At 35.7% G+C, this 24,544-nt stretch overlaps 1 protein-coding gene across 4 annotated transcripts in view; it reads right to left on the minus strand.

Moving 5' to 3' along the window:
• The window catches only part of USP6NL (USP6 N-terminal like), a 188,198-nt gene that overhangs the window by 76,665 nt on the left and 86,989 nt on the right, over positions 1-24,544 (minus strand). Inside the window, exon 1 of one of the 4 annotated variants that reach the window (XM_053665804.1) lies at positions 3,572-3,641. The exons of the other annotated variants lie outside the window; for them this stretch is intronic. Coding sequence (XP_053521779.1) covers positions 3,572-3,626 — 55 coding nt within the window. The 5' untranslated portion in view covers positions 3,627-3,641. Of the gene's footprint in view, positions 1-3,571; positions 3,642-24,544 lie in introns of those variants that run through there. 4 annotated transcript variants of the gene reach the window in all.

The raw sequence follows: 24,544 nt of genomic DNA on the forward strand, positions 1-24,544 counted from the left end.
TAAAGATATACAAGTTTTAAAATATCCCTTTGCACCTATCTCAGACTAACCAAAAAATGCAATGGTATTACTCAAGGCTGACAGCAACGGGCAAATCTGCAGTACCTTAAACTGACAGAAGAATTACAAATGCATAAATCTTTCTGGAAAGCAATTTGATAATACATATCAAAAATCTTAAAAACAGGCATATCCTTTACCTAACAAGTCCACCAGTAGGGTTTTATGCCAATGAGATCATCAAACAAACACAAGATTGTTTTTAATAGTAAAAACAGGAAAGTAGGGATCTATAAATTTCTTAATGTTTATTTAGTAAAAAATGTTTATGCCACTGCTTTTCTCAGTTAGAGTATAAAGTATTTCAATATGCTGTCCTTTGGGACATAGGTGGATACATAATAGATGGTTCAATAAAATACCAAAAATACAGACTATTTCAAGTTTTCAGTGAACTAATGAACTAATCAACTCAACTATATACATAATTCATTATCCTATTTTAAATTTATGAACTTTTGTCAATTCCTTTTTCCTTCTTCTGTTGACCAGCTTTAAAACATTACATTCACATTTTTATAGAAGGGAAGGGAAAGCAAATCAACAGAAGTTAAAGAAACCTGACTACTTATTGAGTTTCATTTCCATTTTCAGAACAGCTAAGCATGAATTTCTACAGTGATTAGGCTAATTAAATGGGTGAGTATTTTCAATGAATGTATTTTATACCAACAAGTCCTTTATTCCTGATACCAGTTGTAGGAGTTGCAACTATATTTCCAACTTAACAACTAAAAGTTTTTTTAAAAAGGCAAAAATTGGAAACTGTGTGGAGTTGGGAAGTGAGGCAAAGTTTCCCTAGAAAACATCATTGTGACAAACTGGAAATGTAATGCTTTACACAAATCATCACCATCCTAGAGATTTCCAGAAAAGAAAACCCAACTGTATAACAGAAGCTGTATTGGAACTGGATGAAACTGTATCCTAATTTTATGGGAGAAAGATGATATATTTTAATATGATTAGAATAGTTGATCTGACTCTAAATCAAATAAATGTTCTAGATCTTTAAATTTCTTTAGAAATTCCTTATCTTAGTATTTTTTTGTATGGGGAGAAAATTTTATAAATGTATTCTAAAAAGAGGGCTAGACCACAAACTTATACCTACACAAAAACCCAAGACAGATAAAATACTTAAATAAGTCGTGACACCATAAAAGTCCTCGAGGAGAACATAGGCAGAAAAATCTCAGATATCCCACACAGCAGTATTTTCACCAATACGTCCCCTAGAACAAGGGATATAACGGAAATAATCAACAAATGGGACTACATCAAGTTAAAAAGCTTCTGACCAGCTAAAGAAAACATCAACAAAACAAAAAGGGAACCAACCATACGGGAAAATGTATCTGCCAATGATACTTCAGACAAGGGTTTGATTTCCAGAATATATAAAGAACTCACATGACTTCACACCAGAAAGACAAATAATCCAATCAAAAAATGGGCAAAGGACCTGAATAGACACTTCTCCAAGGAGGACAGACAGAGGGCCCAGAAACATATGAAAAGGTGCTCAGTATCACTAGCCATCAGAGAGATGCAAATTAAAACCACAATGAGATACCACTTCATACTGGTCAGAATGGCCATCATAAACAAAGCAACAAACAGTAAGTGCTAGTGAGGTTGTGGAGAAAAGGGAACCCTAGTGCACTGTTGGTGGGAATGCAGACCGGTGCAGCCTCTGTAGAAAACAGTATGGAATTTCCTCAAAACACTAAAACTGGAACTGCTTTTTGACCCAGCAATTCCACTGCTAAGATTATACCTAAGAATCCTGAAATACCAATTCAAAAGAATCTATGCACCCCAATGTTCAGAGTAGTGTTATTTACAATAGCCAAGTACTGGAAACAGCCTAAGTACCCATCAGTAACTGAGTGGATGAAACTAATTTTATAAAATACAACCAACAAGAAGCATACAACCTTCTTCTTTAAAGTGACTAAATGGAAATGTCAATCTTTTCAACACTGTTTAGAGACATTACTTAATATTCCACATTGTGAACCAATCATCTTTAGAATAAGAAGCAGTATCCTTAAACAGAACTTGCTGTAGTTAAATTATGTTTCATACTGTCTGCTCCATAGTTGAGTTTAAGAATTATACTAAAAAAAAAAAAGAATTATACTCAACATCATTCATGTGTTCTTTATATATGTGCCTTAAAAAAAATTGCTGAGGGTGATAGGTATGTTTATTGTCTTGACATTTTTAATATTGATGGTGGTGTCACAGGCATAAACATCTCTCAGAACTTAACAAATTATACATTTAAATATGTGCATTTTATTGGATATCAATAATACCTCAATAAAGCTGTTAAAAATAAAAGAGGAAGAAAAGAATTACACTCAACTCCAAATCATTATTATATGAAATATTAAAGGAATTTATTTAAGAAAAAGAAGATCAAATCTATGAACAATAAACTGGTAATAAACATATACCTGTCAACAACTAAATCTAAAAAACAAAAAAAGCAAACAAACAAACAAAAAAACAGAGACAGAATCATGGATACAGAGAGCATTTTAATGGTTGCCAAGTGGGAGGGGGGCTCAGGAGCATGGGTAAAAAGGTGAGGGGATTAAGAAATAAAAACAGGTATTTACAGAATATCCATGGGGATATAAAGCACATATAGGAAATGGAGTAGCCAAGGAACTTATGTACATGACCCATGGACATGAACAATGGTGGGGGGATTTCCTGAGGGAGTGGAGCTTATGGGGTGGGTAGGGGAAAGGGAGAAAAATTGGTACAACTGTAACCGCAAATCAATAAAATGTAAGTTAAAAAAAAAGAATTACTCTCAAGTACTCCCTTTGGTTTCATTCTAATTGTTTATTTAGAAATTCCATTACAAAAACAAAGAGTTTGCTCTAAAACACTGACCACAGGAATAGCAACAGCTGTCTCGTGTCTGTGCAAGCGTATACCAAGTTCCAGGCACCTATTAAACAATGACAGCTGTGTTACTCGGTACTTACACCACATGCCATCATCAAATTTAAAAAACCTATTACATTATTCAAGCCAAATTAAATCAAATTATTTTTATTGACTTTATATCTATTACAATGAGGCTTCAAAGTTTCAGAGGCAAATTTTAAAAAGCAAGGATAAGAAGACATTTGGATTAAATACTCAATAATATAAGAAAACAACTCTGGGCCCAAATTTATGGAAGAAAATGACATCTACAGGATTTCAAGAAGCACTTTACAACGTTTTAAAAAGATCTCTAATTTAAATAAACACAGAACTGTTAAAAATCAAGTATCCTCCTGAATCACATTTTAAAAGCAGGCATTGTCACTCAGTATTACTCGATAAACCCCAAATTCTAATGAACAATTTATTCAAAGTTGTTAAGTTTCAAATTCAACCCAATAAAACAAGATCAACAGCAGACCATTTTTTCCTGGTGTACATTTTGAAAGAAGAACTTTAAATATACATATCAACAATTATAATTTAAAAATTACTTTACCCTTTATTAGGTACCCAGGCTGGCCTTGGGAATTAACAACAGCTTCAGTCCTCATAGAGTAAGCTTATCTATTCCAAGATTTCATTACTATTTTACAGTTCTCGAGCACACCAAGAGTGTTAGGTGATACCCTCACACATTCTGCAACAAACTGAAACAGAAAAATGGAAGGCAGCTTTGCTTTAAACTACTGGTGAAACAAGCACAAGAAAGGAGACGTTTGAGATGTATTCTGAGGGAGAAAAAAAGATTTAGCTGTGGTTACATGGACCATAGATATTCAAACAAAGATGGTATTTGTTGAGGGTAAAAACATGTCTTTCAGGCTAGATCCCAAGTATGAACGGCACCAGCCTACACCCAGCATTCCAGCTAATAACAAACAAGGACTTTAAGCAAGCAACTTCAGAATACGCCTTACTCTTGTACTTCAAAATTAGCCACACTCTTATTTATTAATTTTAATAAAGTTTGTCATGGAGTAACAAAGAAAATGTTTATTCGAAACAGTAAAGCTAAGTAGGAGTGCTCACCTCCTCAAATATATTTTATATCATAGCATAATTTTAATGATAACTTTTAATGTGAAAACTGCTCCTGTTTCAGACACTAAGCAAATACATGGTAAGTTTTGAAAGGTTTTTGGAAATTCTTAACATACCACACATAGACAAATGAAACAAATGTTTTATGTAACAATACGTATAACTGCTGCAGGATGGCATTGTGAAAATTTCTATTCTATTTATTCTTTCCTTCTTCCCCTATTGCTTGCTTCTTTTCTTCTTTTAAAAAGGTAGTAAGGGCCTACAATTTGGAAGCCACTTTGCAAAATATTTCACAAGCTTAGAGAGAAGGAGAAATGTCAAGTCATATACCCAGGAATGAAAGTCAGGCTGGTAGCAAACTTCTTATCAGCTAGAAGATAATGAAGCACTATTGTCTAACTTCTGAGAAAAGATGATCATAAGCTGGGGATTCTATACCAAGTCAAACTATCAATTAAGCATGAGGGAAAAATAAAAGCATTTTTAGATATCTCAAGATATGGTGAGCTGAAGAATGTCCACAACAAATGTCCACATCTGAATCTCTGAAATATGTGAATGTACCTTATATGGCAAAGGAATCTGCAGATATATATGTAAGGAGGGATCTTGAGATGGGAAGATTATTCTGGATCATGCAGGTGGCACCAATGTAATTACAAAGCACCTTATAAACGGGACACAAGAAGGTCAATCAGCCTCCACAGAGCTCTTTTCTCAACTAGACCCCAACCTAGGTCTCCCATCCTGTAGTCTGCCTTCCTAGCCTAGTTGTATTAAGAACCCTGCTAAGTTAGTGAGTGATAGCCCCCCACGCCCAAGCCCAATTTTTGATATCCGATCACCTTTGACACCTGGTCAGATTCCTCACCTAATACCTTTAATATCTGATCACCCTGGCCTGCCTTTACTAAGAATCCTGTTAAGTCATTTTAGCAAGAAGCCCCCTACCCTTGATGTCTCCTCTTAGTAATTTTGCATCCACCAAACTCTTTACTCTGCTTGTTGGCTATAAATCCCCACTTGTGCTTAACGTATTTGGAGTTGAGCCCAATTTCTCTCCCCTGTTATGACAGTCTCAATACCTACTGTAATAGTCCTGGATAAAGATTTCTTTACTGTAAACAAGTGTCATAATAATTTTTTATTTAACAGAATGAAAAAGAGGTGTACATACAGGATCCATGAAATCTCAGGAAGCTAAAATTAGACATATCCAGATGTGTCATTTTATGGAAAACAACTAATCTACATTAGAATAGGGAATACAAAGTGTCTTCAATAAGAAAGTGGATTCCAGGCACATATAGATCATGGATCTTATTAGCAAATACAGTAAAACCTTACATATAAAACATACCTAAAAAGAGGGTGAGGGACTATTAGAAATCTAATAACAAGCAAAGCAGAGAGTGTTAAATCAGTCAAATATGAAGTAATGTAAAAAGGGAGACTGTGAATTTGATGGCCTATGGAAAAAGTGAGTTCATTTTACCTTGACACTTTCGATATTAGGATTATATTTCCCCCTACATACCTTATCATATTTCAGATTGAAGTAAATGATTGACATTATTGTGTTTGCATAAGAATTTTAATTGGGTTTTAATGTTCATAATCAGTGTAGACAAAGCATCTAAAAACTAAACCGATCTGCACACACACCATTCCAAACCTAATCCCTACCCTAGACACAGCTACTCTTACCTACCAAAAGTGCTCTGTGAACCATACAAGAACCTGCATGTATGCATGCACACTCACATATACTTAAGTTTCTCTTTCCTATTCAAAAACTAGAATCATCTTATAAGTAATCCAACACCTCAATCTCACTTGTTTAACAGTACATCTTGGCAACTGGGTATATCAACATCTACAGATCTCCCCGGTGGTGTGCCAATAAAAGTTTAGCAACCAGTTCTTGGAGGCAAGAAGTAGAGGCTGTGAGCCCAGGTTTGTGTTATCTGCCAGTTTCCACTCTGGATACTCCTACTATGGTGGCCAATATCAACCTACCAAGGTGATGTCACTGAAGACAGAGTTCAGGTTGGCTCCAATACATCAGTGAATCTACCTCAACCTTCTTAATAGCTGTCAGGTTTCCTAATACATTAAACATAACTTATTTAACTGATCCTCTCTTAGGAATTTGAACTGGAATAAACTGAGGAAGTCGGTTTGTAATGGGAGTTAAATGAAATATCAGGAAGTAAAGAGACTAACAGTCAATAGCGACCAAAGAGGCAAGCTGAAAAAATGAAAGAGCAAAAACTACTGGTAAGCTGAGAAAAAAGCAGCTGCTGCAGAAAGGAAAAGCAGAGTCATCATCAGCAAGGCCTCTCTGGCCTAAAAAACAGCCAGCCTGCCCCTGAAGGGCCTTCATGCCTCAGCTCCTGAGAGCTTTCATTTCAAGTTCAATGTATTGATATGGCCCAAGCTTTTTTCCCTGAAGTAATCTGAGTAAGTTACTGATGTCTAGGATTTGAGTTCCTTATTTCCATTTCATCTCTTAGCCAAAAGAGGGCCTATGAATCAACAGTGCTTAAGCAATGGTTTCTATTATTTGAATTGCTTCCTCAGTATAACACTAAGATACATCAAGAATAAAGATTCTTTTAATGGTAAAATCTTAATGGGCACCACTGCTAAAACTTCAGCATTTATTTTATCGTGCTCTAGATTCAGGCTGGAAGGAATGCTTTTTGGAGGAAGAAGCAGATAACTGTAAAATACAACTAACAACAAACAAAATAAAGGAAGTGAATCAGTCATAAGGGAACATAAATTCTGCTTATTTTAACAGGTTATTCTTAGAAAGATAAAGTTAAATATGGACACCTGAAAGTTACATATAGCTTGCTGCCCTCCCCACAAGAAAAGTTATTCTTAAATAGCATCTGGGGATACTGAGGTAGCCTATATCAAAAGCACCATCTGTGGTCCTGTGAACAGAACCGATCCAGAATCGCCTCTTTTATCTTCTGCATTGAGTTGGGGGTAGGGGGTAAGTCTATAATCCAATACACCATTGCACTCCAGCCCAGTCCCGGTTCCATGTCTCATAACTCTGTAAATTCCATGTTAAACAAATGCCTTATCAAAAAATGCACAACCTCAAAAATGCATTTATCTCCTTCCTTCCCCAACAGTGTAATCATCTTAGAAAAATCATCTGGCTTCCTTCCGTCCTTCTCATGTTCACTTGGGAACGACAGAACAACAGAAGATTCTGGCCAGAGCTGCAAGTATGAAAATAGTATAAATGATCATGATCAAGAAGGGAACAGCCAAAAACTGAAAGCTAGATGCATGAAAGAACCAATGACATAAATTCAAAAGTCCTCAAAAATGCCTAGATTTCCTCTTCAGAAGAGCCAAACAAGTATCCATGTACAATTTCATATTCCTCTAGTTTAGTATGCATCACCTGATAAAAATAGAAGTGGTCAAAATAAATCACCTTAAATGATCTTCAATTTTAGCTTTTATTTTAATTATCAGCATAAATATGACTTATACCTCTCCATTCAAAATACTTCCAGTATATCATTATCAGCAGTCTATCAACATTTTATATCATGTTTTAAATGAATAGTGTTTAAATTTTCAAGCAAGAAGGGTGAATGGGGTTGAGGACAGATATAGCAAAGTTCTGTTAGCATGATTTCTCCCCTTCCCCTCAAAACCCCCAGGTCTGCAGAACTGCAAGTGCTGCACAGACCAAGCAAGGAAGTTGTACCCACCTGCCTTCTTTTGTCACTGCATTTGTAATTTGGTGCTCAAATGATTTCTCTTCCATCAGTTTCCCAACTGCCATCTCAACCTCCCTTTCATAGAGTACCCCCCCACACACAGCTAGCTCTCCAGGTCCTTCTTTTCCTTTTACAAATAAAAAGATCAACTCTTTAAAATGGGTAGGTTGTTTGTTTCATCTGTAAGCATGTATTTTAAGATGTTGAAAAATAGGATACACCTCTAATATTTAAAACATAGAGCAGTCAGAGTCAGATAGATAATTAATATTTCTATAATTAATAAAATACTTTAAAATTGTACATTTAATAATTCCTCAGTAGTCTTCTATTAATTGCTTCCTAATTTCTATAAACATACAATTTAAGTCCTAGAAACAATTCCTGACAAGAATTCATTATAAGAGAGATAATCTTTTTCCTCAAACGATCATAAACTGTAGACTGTTTCTAGATGGTCCTCCTTACCGCTGCCCATTGCCATAACAGTAGAACTGACCAGCTCCTGCTTCTTTGATCTATTGAATTTCCAACCTAGTACTCAGCATATTTTATTGAATATTTAATATTACATCTCTTCTATTTAACTGTAATTTCCATGAACAAAGGATGGTATCTCATTTGTTTTGGTATCCCTAGAATCTATCATAGCACCTACCACTGGTAGCTAGCTACTCACTTAATATTTCTAAAAGGATAACAAAAATTACTCAAATTAACTACTAATCTAAATTATTCAACCAGGTAAGTACTTAATATATCAATTTGTTTTTAAAATTATTCTCTTTCAATCCGGTGAGCCCACTGGTGGGAACATATCCTAAGAATCCTGAAACACTAATTCAAAAGAACCTATGCACCCCTAAGTGCTGATTATTTACAATAGCCAAGTGCTGGAAACAGCCTAAGTGCCCATCAGTAAATGAGTGGATCAAAAACTGTTGTACATTTACACAATGGAATATTATACAACAGAAAGAAAAAAGGAACTCCTACCCTTCAGGACAGTATGGATGGTACTAGACAGCACTAAGCTACACAAAATAAGCCAGGCAGTGAAAGACAAATACTATATAATCAATCTCACCTGTAAGTGGAACCTAATCAACAAAACAAACAAATGAGCAAAATAGAACCAGATACTTGGAAATAAAGAACAACCTGACAGTGACCAGAGAGGAGGGAGGAGGGAGATAACAGGGGGAGCAGGGGAAGGGGCAAGCCAAGGAACACAAATAGAGGACTTACGGATGAGGGGGGTAAGGGTGGTATTGACTGTGGGAATGGGGGGGACGGGGTGGGGGGGCGCAATGAGAAAAAAGGTGGGACAACTGTAACTGAAAAACAATAAAAAAAAAAAGATTACAAAGCAAATTAAATTTACAAGCTATTTTCCAAATACATCTTCACTGCAAAAAGTACACCTTTGCCAAAAAACTCTCAGGTTTCTCATATATTTTATTATATTTTAAAATTTTATTTCAAGATAGCATTTAAGATTTTGTGGAGTCTAAAATTCAAACACGAGAAATCACAACCTATTTCTGATTAACACTTCTGATTATTTACTAATTTTTCATATCCTTTAAGAAATGAATAGATGGATAAATGAAAGAATGGACAGAGATGAATGAATAAATGTATGTTGGAGCCTCTTAAAAGATGAAGGAAGCCAGAAACTTGTTTGCTATGTCTGTGTTCCAATCTACTCCTCTCCACATGCTTTCCCTTTATCTAGCTACCAATCTACTCGCAGAACTTCACAGTCTCACGTTCCTTTCTGGAAGGTCATGTTGACCCGGTTGTGCGTGCTTCCATCATGCTCCCAGTCTGTGTGGAAGGACTTCAGCTAGGGTAACACTCTGGAACTTTTTCCCCAATCTTCCCTTATTCCTCTCCTGGTGGCAGGACTTTTGGGGTCAAGGAATCTGAAAGGAGCAACTGAGCAGGCTGGCTAAGCTTCCTGCTTTTCTTATCCACCCTGTCCCTAGTGACGCCCTTTGATCTGCTCTCCATGCAGAAAGGTACCTGCCCTGAGCGGAGGCCTGGGGTGGCTGGGCTGTGCTAGTCACCCCAGGGGTAAGTCTGTGTAAGTCAAGATCGGCTAATAAAACCTTTCACTTCAGATCTAATGCCATGTGGCCTACAAACAACCACGAGGAGTCATTCTGATCTCCATCTGTCACTCTCCTGTGTCCTACTTCTCAAAGAGAATTATCATTACTGGTTTCCTAGACTCCCAATCAGACTAGCAACTCCTACATTTATGTATAAAATGATTCACAGAGAAAAAAAGATATGAAGTGATATAATATTATTTAAATAAATACCATTACTACTGTTGAGAAACATAATTACTGGTTATTGAATATGAGTATAATTCCCATTTTGGGGGCAGGGTTGAATGACAAAATTGCCAACAACAGATACTTAGAACCCAAACAAGCATGAGTCATTTTACTCACTTACATCCGCCTACACTTGCTGGCAAACTCAAGATTATACCTTAGCTGCGTTTCCGCCAGTATGATCATTTTAATAGATGACACAGACTGGTTTGTAACAACTCCTTATTTGTGGATACTTTATAACCTGTTTAGCTAGCATTTACTGTGTGCCATACACCATGTTGGGCATTTACTATACATAATCCCACATAATCCTCACAGCAAACCACCTACACTGTTAGTTTTATGACTATCTTCAGTTTACGTATGGGGAGCTAAAGAGTAGAGAAATGACATCATTCAGGCCCAATGGTAAATAAGTGGCAGAGCAGGACTTAAAAGGTCAGGCTTTCTGACTTCAAAGCCCTGTTTCTAACTACCAAGCTATCTTTCTATCTTAAGTAATGATCATTTTATATCTTCTTACTTCTGCTAGCCCTTATGTTTCTTTTCTTAGAAACAAATCTATCTGATTCCTGTGAATTCTTGTGAATTCTTTAACAGTTGTGTTTTCTGGCTTCCAGTAGCTTTCCAATCTTATGACACTAATTTGTCAATTATTTGTGCAAAATGGAGACCAGTGGTATTGTAGAGGATCCAAGAACCACTAACATAAAATATTTCTTGTGACTGTGAGCAACTGTACTGCTTCTGTTATGTTTTAAGTTATGTGTTTTAGGAAAATAACAGGAAATAACTGAGAAACATTAAAAAACTGACATAATATTTACCAAATGGATACTGATGTTAACTTTACTAAAATCCTTTATGTTCTTATTTGATAATAAATCAAATGTGGTCATGACTAAATTTTATTATTATAGAAAGAATTCTGTTGAATCCACATTCTTTACTTAATGTTCATAACTCTTTCAGGTCATTTAGAATTATAATAAGCACATACAGTTATATTCATTACAATAAAAGTTTGTGTTGAATTCAGCCCAAGCAGTCGAAGAAATGATACAATTATAGTAAATTCTTATAAACAGTATATAAGACAAAGTGATGAGAGAATTCATAGACTGCCCACCCTAATAGTAAATAACTAATTCCACAGGTAGTTTGGCAGACTATCCTCAACCCAATGGTAACCTTTAACTCTCTGAATTAAAAAATGATACACAAATACCAAAATGTGCCTAAAATGGTATACAAAAGCAAAAACTAAGTATTACCTACAACAATTGAGTAGCACACAGGAAGAATTCTATTAATACATAAACAAAAGTATGAGCTATGCAAATATTACTTGGCCCCTGAATGCTGTTAGGTTCAAATTGGATCAGAAGGCCATCAAAAGCCAGCAATTTAGGACCTAATAAATACAAGTGCTCATATCACACTGAAACTGTCATTCATTCAATCATTTTAAAAAGTAGGAGAAGAAGTGCCCTAAGCTCCAAGCACAGTCCCACATAATTCTCACAACATGCAGCTGTATTCAACACACCTCACCAAACAAATCCTAAGAACATTATAAGTATCTCACATATGTATGTGTATTTGACACATATTCTTTGATACATATTCTTTACATTCTGTTACCATTAACTGTGCCAACAATGTTGTGTTAGGGTAACCTGGATAAGATTTATTTTATACTAACAAACATCAAAAGTGCTATGCATATATGAGTCTAGATGAATTAAGTACCAACTAGGCAGCTGGGCTCCTAAATCATAGCTAGCATTTACTCTGCACAACATAAATGTTTTTATATGTTATTTTATTTAATGTGCTCATATTAAAACTATGAGGTAGCTATCATTACTGTTCATTTAACAGATGAGAAACCTGTTAAGTTCATTAACTAGCAAAGATCACACAGCTTTGAAGGTTAGAAGTGGCATCTGGAACAAGGCAGTAAGTCTCCAGAGTGCCTTTGAAAAAATAAAATGGCAAGCAAATGCACAAAGGTTTATCAAGAGAATTTGTTAATAGGGATCCTCAAAGTAGCATTAAATAAGGGAAAGAGGCTAGTGAAATGCTCACTGGTCAATAGGAAGCCAAGGAGATGTTTCTGAATAGAAAAGAGGCCAGAAAAACTATAGAGAAAATGAAGGATACTCAGGAAGGAAGAATAGTCTGCTTATTAATAGCCCACATTTATTGAGCTGTTATTATCCATCAGGCATTGTGCTGGGTATACACATGATCTCATACTCAAATAAGCCTCAAATAAGCCTATTATCATTAACATTTTTCAGATGAGAAAAATAAAACAAAGTCAAGCAACTTATCCAAGGCTACATTAGAGTTAGAGCCTCAATTCAAACCCATATCCAGAAGGCTCCAAAGTCTGTCCTCTTGCCCACTATGTTACAGAAAGTGAGAGACAGAGAGAAAGAAAGAGGGAGAGAAATGTGTCTGTGTACCTCTAAATTCATAAGGCACAAGGTCCAACCACTGATACACAGTGACCAGGAAGTAGGTGAGTAGAGTTCTGTGTGCTGAAACCCCTGTGTGCTAGTTGTTTCCTCCAGCAAAATGAAAAACCTTTTAAGATCTGCAAATGATGACCTCCAATATTACTTGTTCCTGTACATTTTTAGATACCCATGTTCCCAAGGTTTTATTCCCCTGATACCATAAAGCTGCCATAGAGTTTCAGGATATAAAACAGACTTCAATAATATCTGATTATTAGAAACAAGTAAGCAAATTTTTCCAAATGTTACATTGGGACAACTAAACATTATTTTCATATACGACTAGATATAATTAAGCTGGTTTTTTTTATGCTGTACTAGTTATCAACTGCCAAGCCCTGGGCAGAAAACAGAAACACGAGCTCCCCACCAGTGGATTTCAGTCTTTGACTTATACTCTCTATTCAGTATAACCCAATTCTACTGTCATTTTTTCAAACCCTTTTAAAACATGTATTTTTTATGTACAACACCTATGTTCTTCAGAGTGAAAATTCATTAACTCTAAAGTATATCAAACTTTAAAAAAATACTACAACCAGCAGTTTGTTAAAATATAAATAATGTACAAAGATTTGCATATTTTCCTGACAAAGAAATCTTAATAAAGCAAGATCAATATTGTTCACAAAAGCTAAAGGAATGGGGAACAAATTTACTACATCATTGCCTCAATGGAGGAGCAGCTTTTCACACAGCATCCACTTACTAACATTATTGTGTCAGTTCCATTTGACTATCATCTTGGAACATAAATGTGCATAATTTAAAGAAAGAGTAGACACCTTCACAAATCCTTAGCTCTTGACTTATGCAAATATCAAATATAAGAGAAAGAATTTTAACCTGAGTTAGAGAAAAATCAGCACTGTACCACATTAATATTACAGTATCTTCAGTGAGTAACAGTCTAGGACCAAGGAACAAATCTTCTTCACTTCTGGCATTTTGTTGGTTACCAGAGGGGTAGGTAGTAAAGTTTCTTTAGCTTTACACAGAGACAACATTTGAAAAATAATCCTGTAATTGACCACAACTGTTGTAGTCCTGCGTTAATACAGCAGCGATGGAGGGCCAACATGTGTTCAGCACCCTGCCATGGAAGCGGATGGTCAGGAAACCTGGCCAAGGTGGCCGGGATTTCAAACACCACACTGTGATAAGAGCTTCAAGAGAAGTTCATTCAGCATGCTGTGAGAACATGACAGAAGGAGAAGTGGGTTCTGGTTGGGAAAGTCAGGAAAGACCTGAAAAAGGTGATCTTTAATTTGACGTTCTGGCTGGATTTGACAATGCAAAGTATTTCCCTAGTCTTGAAATTCACCGCCTAAATCATACAACTTTCCCTTCCTTCTATTTCCCTTGCTATTTTTCTTCAATATTCTATGTTAATTGCTTCCCTTCTGCTTATTCTTTTAATATGAGTTTGCTAGCATTTGCTCTCTCGGAGTTGCCCTCACCCTTGTCATTTGAAAATTTCAACATTGGAGCAACTCCTGAAGGTCATGACACGTAGCAACTGGCAGTCTTCCTGAGGCATGAATTTGAACCATGGACTGTGTGTATGAAAGCAGGCCACCTGCCTAGTGAAGGAGCCTAGCTGCCTCTTTGTTTTTCTCTACTCATCATCAAAAACACACTAAATCCTATGATCAGAGTGAAACAAAACACAGCAAAGCATACAATGTAATGGCCTCAAAAAGAAAACAATTAATACTTTCTAAGCAGTTCTGAATTGAGGGATTTGCTAAGGTCAGGGACCTGGGCCCAGGATCCCAAGGACACCAGATGGCCAGAAGAAACACCACAGATAAACCAACCACAAGAATGTCACCACCCCTTCACTCCACGCTCAAAAAACACAGAATTGTATCTCCCTTCTAACTGTTACTTCTCCTACCCTGACTTGGGAAATTAATTCTACAAGCCCACCTTTTTCAAAAGGCTGACCTTTCATGAAAGCCAGCTTATAAAAACAGCCAAGCAGAGCCAGCCCTGTGTGCTTAACAAGCATAAGCCTAGTGAAAACTGTCCAGAAATTTCTATGGGGTTTCCTCTTGATTTTTATTTTGGGGAACCCAAGAACTCCGAAGCCATTAAAACACAACATAAACCCTCTAGATGTATTCTACAAAGATTTTAAATGATGGCTATCACCACAACTGTGACATCCAAGAACTAGAGTTACTCCAATACCAAACAATAAATCAAATAGTATGGAAAACAAAACAAACAAACAAACAAAATAGGTGAACAGAAAAAAGACTTGTTCCTTTAAGATCAAGGACAAGACAAATGGACAAGAAGGGGATCCACTTTCACCACTCTTATTCAACATATTTCCAGAAGTTCTAGCCATAGTGATCAGACAAGAAAAAGAAATAAATGGCATCTAAATTTGGAAGGAGGAAGTAAAACTATCATTGTTTGCAGACAACATAATAGTATACATAGAAAACTCTACAGTATCCACCAAAAAACTACTTGACCTAATAAGTGAATTTGGCAAAGTAGCTTGATACAAAGTCAATATTCAGAAATTGATGGCATTTTTGTACGCCAACAACGAACTATCAGAAAGAGGAAGTAGGAAAAAAAATCCCATTTACTATAGCAACAAGAAAAATAAGGGACCTAGAGATAAAGTTAACCAAGAAAGTAAAAGACCTATACTCAGAAAACTACAGAACACTGAAAAAAGAAATTAAAGAAGATACAAAAAAATAAAACAAAATAGAAGCACATACCCTGTTCCTGGATTGGAAGAATTAACATCATTAAAATGTCCATACTACCCAAACCAATCTACAGATTCAATGTAATCCCTAACAAAATATCAATAGCATATTTCACTGATCTAGAACAAATAGTCCAAAGATTTATATGGAACCAAAAAAGACTCACAAAGAGCCTCAGCAATCTTGAGAAAGAAGAACAAACTAGGAAGTATCACAATACCTGATATAAATCTATATTACAAAGCCACTATAATAAAAACAGACTGATACTGGTATAAGAACAGACACATAGATAAATGGAACAGAACAGAAACCCCAGAAATAAACCCATGTCTCTGTGGTCAATTAATATTTGCCAAAGGAGGCATGAGCATATCATGGAGTAAAAATGGCCTCTTCAATAAATGGTGCTGGGAGAACTAGACTGGTACATGCAAAAAAAATGAAACCATACCACCAACTGACACCATACACCAAAATAAACTAAAAATGGATAACAGACTTATATATAAGTTGTGGTACCATAAAAGTCCTAGCAGAAAACATGAGCAGAAAAATTTCAGATTATCCCACACAGCAATATTTTTTTTTGATATATCTCCTAGGGCAAGGAAAAAAGAAACAAATAGGACTACATCAAATTAAAAAGCTTCTGCACGGCTAAAGAAATCATCATCAAAGTGAAAAGGGAACTGACTGTATGGGAAAACATGTTTGCTAATGATATATTGAACAAGGGTTGAATCTCCAAAATATATAAAGAACTCATACAAGTCACTACCAGAAAGACAGAAAATCCAATTTAAAGATGGGCAAAGAATCTGAATAGACACTTCTCTAAGGAGGACATACAGAGGGCCCATAGTCACATGAAAAGATGCACAACATCACTAGCCATCAGAGAGATGCAAATTAAAACCACAATGAAATATCATCTCACTCCTGTCAAAATGGCTATCATTAAAAAATCAACAAACAACAAGTGCTGGTGAGGTTGTAGAGAAAAGGGAACCCTCATGCACTGTTGGTGGGAATGAAGACTGATAAAGCTACTATGGAAAACTGTATGGAATTTCATCAAAAAATTAAACATGAAACTGCCTTTTGACCTAGCAATTCCACTGCCTTTTGACCTAGCAATTCCACTGCTAGCAATTCCTTTTGACCTGAAGAATCCTGAAATACCAATTCAAAAGAACCTATGAACCCCTATATTCATAGCAGCACTATTTACAATAGCCAAGTGCTGGAAATGGCCTAAGTACCCAGCAGTAAATGAGTGGATCAAAAAACTGGTACATTTATTCAACAGAACACTATGCAGCAGAAAGAAAGAAGGAGCTCCTACCTTTTGCATCAGCATGGATGGAACTGGAGAATATTATGCTAAGTGAAATAAGCCAGATGCCATATGTTCTCATTTATAAGGGGAATCTATGAACAAAGTAAACTGATGAGCAAAATAGAACTACAGATGTGGAAATATAGAAGAGATGACAATGGCCACAGTGGAGGTGGGAGGGGGTTAATGGTGGAAAGAAGGGGAAGGGACTAGTCAAAAAACATATATGAATGACCTGTGAACATGGGCAACCCTTGGGGACTGACTGAGGAAGCAGGGAGCAAGCTGGGCAGAGGAGGGCAAAGGGGGAAAAATTGCAACAGCTGTAATAGAATAACAATAAAAAAGGAAAAAAGACCAGAATGAAATGCACCAAAATGTTAACAAAAATTTTAACTTCCAAGACGAGAAAATATGGATAATTTTATCTTCCTACAACTTTATATTTTTGAATAATCAATAAAATGCATATATTAATTTTATTATAAAATATATGTTTAAAAATACAAGGACATATCACATTGATAACATAAGTTACAAAATCTTTGTAAAAATTTTTCAGACAAGCCCTGGCTGGTGTAGCTCATTGGATTGAGCACAGGCCTGCGAACCACAGGATTGTGGTTTGATTCCCAGTCAGGGCACATGCCTGGGTTGCAGGCCAGTTCCCAGTATGGGACGCACAAGAGGCAACCATACATTGATATTTCTCTCCCTCTCTCCTTCCCTTCCCCTCTAAAGATAAATAAATAAAATCTTTAAAAAAAATTCCAGACACATTTTTAAGCTTTTGTAAACAAAAACCTGGAAAACAAACTTCTCCCCAGTGTTATATAAGGTTTGTATAGCAAGTTACAAAATAATTTTTGGGAAAAAAAAAAAGGCATCTACAGTCATCAAAAGAATTTTGCCCTATCTCCATGGATACCTAAAAATTCCATTCAGAATACCTAGTAATCAGTCACATAAGCGAATGAAGATTAGATTAGATTAAGAATATAAAGACTTCAACAGCATGGATGGACCTAGAAGGTATTATGCTAAGTGAAATAAATCAGTCAGAGAAAGATAAATATCACAATTTGTCACTTACATGTGGAATCTAAAGAACAATATAAAGGAGCAAACAAAACAGAAACAGACTCATAGATAGAACAGACAACAGTTGCCAGAAGATGGGGATGGGGGTGGGGGTGGGGGTAGGGGTGGGAGTGAGAGTATGTGGCACTGGGTCAAAAAGGTAAAGGGATTAAGGAGTACAGATTCATAGTTACAAAGTAAGTCATGGGGATGTTAAGTACAGCATAGGAAATATTGTCAGTAATATTGTATATTATGTTGGTGTCAGTTGGGTACTGGAAATATCAGGGGGAATACTTTATAAACTATCTGATTATCTAACAATACTGGATATAAAAAATATATATAGACAAGCTTTCCCTAGAAAGATAAGATGGCTCAAATTTTCTGATATTCATTAATTCAAAACTATTCGGCATAATTTATTGCCCCTGTTCCTAGCTACTGTAAATATGAATAAAACAAAGTTCCTCCAAAAGATCAGTCTCCTGAGGCAGTCAAACACATAAGGAATCAACTATAAATAATGTAATAAATACCCCTTAGTAGAAATCTTTTAAAAATACTATGGAAAAGCTAATAAAAAAGAAGCAAAGTCAGGAAAAAACCTTACCTGCAAAGCAACATTTGAGCCAGGCCTTAAAAAATGGTATAAATGCAACATTTGGACAGAAAAAGCCACAATATCTTAATGAAAAGCTAGGGTCTGCAGCAACAGGTACATCTATGTCAACAGCACTCTTCCCAATAGTCACATTGGGTAGGGAAGACAGATCTCAAAATTATACCATTTCTCCTTCCCTCCTTTTGCTTCATACTATCCCACTCACCACAACTGCAGTAGAAGGTAATCTCTCAGAGCAAAAGTTAAGTGTATGCAAGAAAATAATAAAAAGGAAAAGATTTAGGGATTAGAGATTACTTTAAGGCCATAAATAAAGCAAAATTAACCTGGTAAAAATTTAACAATTCATGTTTTGATACTACACTAGCATACCATTATTACCTGGGTCATTCAAAACTGAATGACTAAGATAATGGCAATTGTCAGTCTTGATTCACTGTTGCTAATCCTGCTCCAAAACAAATGTAAAAACACATCTAAGTATATCCAAATACATATTCCTTCAATTTTATGAGATGTATATATGATCTGCCATATACATTATCTTCCCAATTGAATATATTTGAGAAAAATAGTAGCAGTAGAATGTAGATGTCCAACAAAACTTGTACTACTATACTCAGGATTATAAAACAACAACAATGATCTTAAATGCAACTGATAATGACAGAAAGGGAAAGTGCTGACACTGAGCTCCTGTCTGGTGACATCCTGTCACCAGGTGACATCCTGTCTGGAGATGCTGAAAATTCACATCTAGGATTCTTTACAGTGACCTATCCATTCCATTCCCATCCCAATGCCCCACCTTCAATTACCTGGCCAAAAACTTACACACAGATTCAATCAGTCTCTAAGTCTACTTTTTACACCCCAGAGTAAAACTCTTAAAAATTCGTTTAGAGAGAAAAGGAACCTCTTCCAGACTGATGTACTTGATGAGTTATGCTAATTTCCACAAGAAATATCACCACATTCCAAGGTGATTAACTATAAATAAAAACACATTTTATATAAAAGAGCTGCCATCCTTCTTATGGTGGAAAATATTTCTTAGAAAGCACTGTCTTCAACTCTTTGAGTAAACAGCTGAAATTATAGAAGGCATTTATAAGAGCAATACCAATTCCTCTTTTATAAGTAAATACGCATAACCACCTTCACAATGCAGCAAAAAAGACTGGAAACAAAATAAATATCTATCGACTGACTTATTAAAAAATCATGAAAGAAAATTATGTACTGATTTAAAATGATTCCCCAGATATATTGTAAACGGGGAAAAAAGTTCAAAACAATTGTACAACACACAGTGGGGGGTTAGGGATGCACATAAATGCACAAAGTTAATAGTGCTCATCCAGGGGAGATTTAAAGTAGATGACTGAATGGAAATGACACTTATTTTTCACTGGATAGCCTTCAGTACATCTTCAATTGTTTACTATGTACATGTACCACCTACTCAAAACATAAAAAACTTTTAGCAACTGTAAAGATAATTAATATTAGGAGAAAAATTCCTCTACAGGAAAGGGCTGAGGATTTAACACTAACTCCAACATAGCTACTTCTACATAAGCAATGGGTTCCCTTCTCTACCACACCCTTCTTTCAGCCCTCTGTGATCAGAAACATTAGGAGGGTCAAGAATAAGCCACCTCAGCTTTTCCATACTTTCACATTCCAGTTTTTTTTTTAATGCTCTAAAAGAAGAAAGGAAAAATATAAATTCAAAGAGATAGAAACTACGTCCAAGTGCGTAATTACTTCTTTCCTGTGACCATAAGAAGACCAATTAATACTTTCTCCTGCAGTGGACCATGCAGGCAGGGGGGCTGTGACGGTGCAGAAAGGAATATTAAGCATCTATATTCTACCTTCTCGATATGTGAATAGAAAACCTTGCCCAGAAAAGCATATCCTTACTCACTGCAATAATTTGTAAAAGGGTTAGCACTTCACTGAGAATTGCAAAAATTAAACAACAGTAATACAAATGCTAAAGTCGTTACATTTTATGCTATTAAGGGCCATTCAAATAATTTTAAAATAAGTATAAACCAAATAACAAAAGTTACAGGAGAATCTGCCTCAGTAAATCACACTACATCTTTCCTGATCAATTCACTTACCAAATGAGATTTTTACTGCTGATAAATCTGGGTTGTTTTAAACTTGATTTCTTACAGGACTTTCATTTACAGTATTTTTGAAAGTCCTTTAAAGCCCTTTACAGGGTATGTTTTCCCTTTGACTCATATTTTCATAAGACATAGATTTTACCAAATGTAGTTTTGCCAACAGAAGTCCTTTTCAAGAACATAGCTTTAATGAACTTGCTGACAAATAGATTACATTGCTAACATTGTGAATGGTAAGTTGATTTAATTGACCATTTTCAATAGAGCCAATCAAGTAGGTTCTTTGTTTTTCAATAAAGCCATCAATGCATTGACGATTTCACAAACTCGCTATGTCCAGGGCTATTAGCAAGTACTGAGAAAAACAGATTATTAAGACATATTATCCGCCCTCAAGGTGTTTACAACTTTGTAAATAAATAAAAGAATCCTTACCATAAGAAATGTGTTCAAGCCCTGGCTGGTGTAGCTCAGTGGATTGAGCACGGGCCTGCGAACCAGACAATCGCGGTTCGATTCCCAGTCAGGGCACATGCCTGAGTTGCAAACCAGTTTCCTGCAGGCCAGTTCCCAGCAGGGGACGCACGAAAGGCAACCACACATTGATATTTCTCTCCCTCTCTCCTTCCCTTCCCCTCTAAAGATAAATAAACAAAATATTTTTAAAAAAAAAGAAATGTGTTCACCCCAGAAACTAACCAGCAATGAGAAAAATGCCAAAGTAACAGCCCTTCTTGAAGCGCGCATACACACGGTCTACAGGGTACACCTATGTTACGGTGCAATACACAGTTTCTAACATGACTGGAAAACTACAGAGCATGTCATGACTTAATCATAAGAGGTGACTATTTGAAGACAGAACAGAATTTTAGTGAGATTATTTTTTTCATTATAAGTGAGGGGCGATTTAGATTTTTCTTCTAAGAGATGCCTTCAGTTGGACTTATTTTCCTCTAGAAATCTAAGCATATCTAGAAACCAGAAGCTCAAACTGCTTGGCAAGTACTCTGGAATGCCCACAGAACTAAAGTTAATTGCCACTTCCTTTTAAATGCTATCAGGCACCATAAATCTTTTGAAAAATGTGGTTATTTTCATTTATAACCTGCATTAGAAAGGGCTTTCTTACTGAATTATGTCTGGAATGTGTGTGTGTATATAAACACATGCAAACCCAAGCTTTCCCCAAATGTAGTCAATTTTTTCACAGCAGTCTGACAGACTCATTTAACAAATTAAATGAAATCAATACTATTTCACAAAATTAGTCCATGTGCCAGTAACTAGACTCCATTTCTAATTTTGTTTTCATCCAAATCAACAGAATTCTCAATAACTGCTCTACCACCTATTATTGATGTAAACCTGGGCAAGTCACAACCTGCATGAGCTTCAGTCTCCTTACCTGTAAAAGAGAAATAAAATGATAATGACAAAATCATTATCCAACCTTTACTGTCTATTATATGTGTCAGATACTGTTCTAAGCATAATATAATGTTCTAAGCATATATTCTTAAATCTGTGGTCACAGGTAAACCCAAACAACCCTAAGGTATAGCTGCTATTATTATCATCAAATTACAGATGAGGAAAGGAAAGCATTCAGAGACCAGATGGTCTACAATCCAGAATTCATACTCTAATGAATGAGACAGCTCATTAACATGCAATTGTCTAATTGTAAAACATTTCCTGCCAGCTTGTAGAATTCTTTTGACCAACACATTTATTTGGGTTATGTCATAAAAGCATTTTAAAACTTTTCAGTACTACATAAACATAAGATATTTATTATTAATAAAGTCTTAAGACAAAATTAATGAAATTAACTGGAAGGTATCTAAGAAGTTAAAAAAATTAAGTTAAAGGAATTGGAAGAAATCCCAAACTGTATCTAGCTCATCCCACAAATGCCATCTCCTCCGTCACACCCTTACTAAGCAGTCACTTAATTTCTCCTTCAATGCTTCTAGAGATAAGTCTCACAAATCAGCCCATTCTATCCTGAAATGTTCTTTCTTTTAGTTCTAACAAAATTAGGCTTTTTTTACATGACAAACCTATAAACACCCATCACTGAGATATTCACCCTGTTCCAAACATATTTTATTAAAGCCCCCTTTGAAATCTGACACTCAATTCAACATGCTATCCCAGAAAAGGTCTGATGTAAAGAGAACAACAACTCTGTTACCTCCCTTGATCTGCAACCAAACCACTCACTTTCCTTTTCTGGCTGGCAAGTCAATTTAAAGGGTTCATATTTAGCATATACATAATTCAAATTCTCTCAGAACTCTCTTAGGAGCTGTCTCAATCTCAGTGTAAAACTTGGCCTTCTATCATTTTTACTTAAAACCTTCTTTTTCATTTTAGTTCATTACGAGCCTATAAAGATTTTCTAAGTCTGAATTTCATAACCTTTTCCTAGCTATCTTTGTCAACTTTGGAGCCCTCCCTCTTTTTTCACAAATCCAACAATCGTAAGTACATTTTCATCCTAGACACTAAAGAACTGTTCAATAAGCTAAGACCCTAGGACACACAGGCAAAGACCTTCACTCTGGCTGACAAATGCAAATATAGTCCATCAAGCAATTATACAAACCTGACATTATTTATTATTTCTAGCCTTTGGTGGTGTCACAGAAAACTTTATCAAATACCTTTCTAACACCCAAATAAAACCTATCTTCAACATTTCCTTAGGTTGTCTTTCAGTAACAACAACAAAAAAAGGAAGTTGAATTAGTTTGTTCTTACTGTACCCAGGAAGGCTCCTAAAGATCATTTCCTTTAAAACCCCATTCATAGCCATTATTTAATAAAACCAAATAAAATTCTGATTAGAATTAGCATGAAGTTCAGAATATACTCTTGCTCCTCTTCTGACTGAATTCTTCAGGTACATTCTCCATGTTTCATTACCTTTAAAAAACTATACACAATTACTCCAAAATAATCTAAGACTGTAATTCAGCTAATCTGAAAGACCTGAATTTAAAATTTTGTTTTATTATCTCCTAACCTGTCTTGGGCTTTAATTACCTCTTATTTCTGTCCATTCCCTCTTCTGTCTGAAGATAATTCTGCTTGGGGTCAGGGCAGGGGTAGGCAAGATGGAAGCAAGAGTCTGGGGCTTACTTGCTTTTTTCCTGCAATTTACATTAGGTGACCTGCTCTCAACAGCAGACCTATCTGGTCATTACTGACCTTTGGGATCCACATTATACTTTCTGGAATGTTTTTAACATGCTCTGCACTACTCACAGATGTCAATACATTTGTGCTGGATCATCCCTGACACTTTTTCACTCATTTTTGGTTGCAAGCCTTTTTTTTCTACCTTTCGTTTAAGCTCTGGAACTCAAAGAACAACTTAAGCAGTTAGTGTATTATCTTTTCTTTCTCACTTGGAATCAGAAGCCACTGTAGATTTTTGTTCTATTGGTCCAGGTCTCCTTTTAGAGTTTGCAAATGTAAGAAATCCCAACATCACTAATATTTTCCTAATTCACTTGTCTAAAGATAATCATATCTGAGTACAGAATTTTCTTCCTTTAAATTTTACAAATTCTAAGAAGTTACCACCTCTTCTATGTTACCACCAAACATTTTATTATTAGGTTGAATGAGCCCTCAAAAGCAGTTCCCTTCATTGTTCCTACAACCTCCTAAAATATATACTTACCAGTAAGATCACAAGACAGGTTTATTTATATTTGAATAAGCTTTGCTGTCAGGCTTAAATTCTTGGTGAAAGAAGATGGTCACAAATATTAGTAACATCTCATAGTCTCAAAAGTGTCACAATAATTTAGTGGGGAAAAGTCTTGTCAATAAGTGTGGGGGAATA

Source organism: Artibeus jamaicensis, unplaced genomic scaffold, assembly GCF_021234435.1.
Source record: "Artibeus jamaicensis isolate MK-2021 breed Jamaican fruit bat unplaced genomic scaffold, CSHL_Jam_final contig_426, whole genome shotgun sequence".
In the NCBI taxonomy this organism is placed as follows: domain Eukaryota; kingdom Metazoa; phylum Chordata; class Mammalia; order Chiroptera; family Phyllostomidae; genus Artibeus; species Artibeus jamaicensis.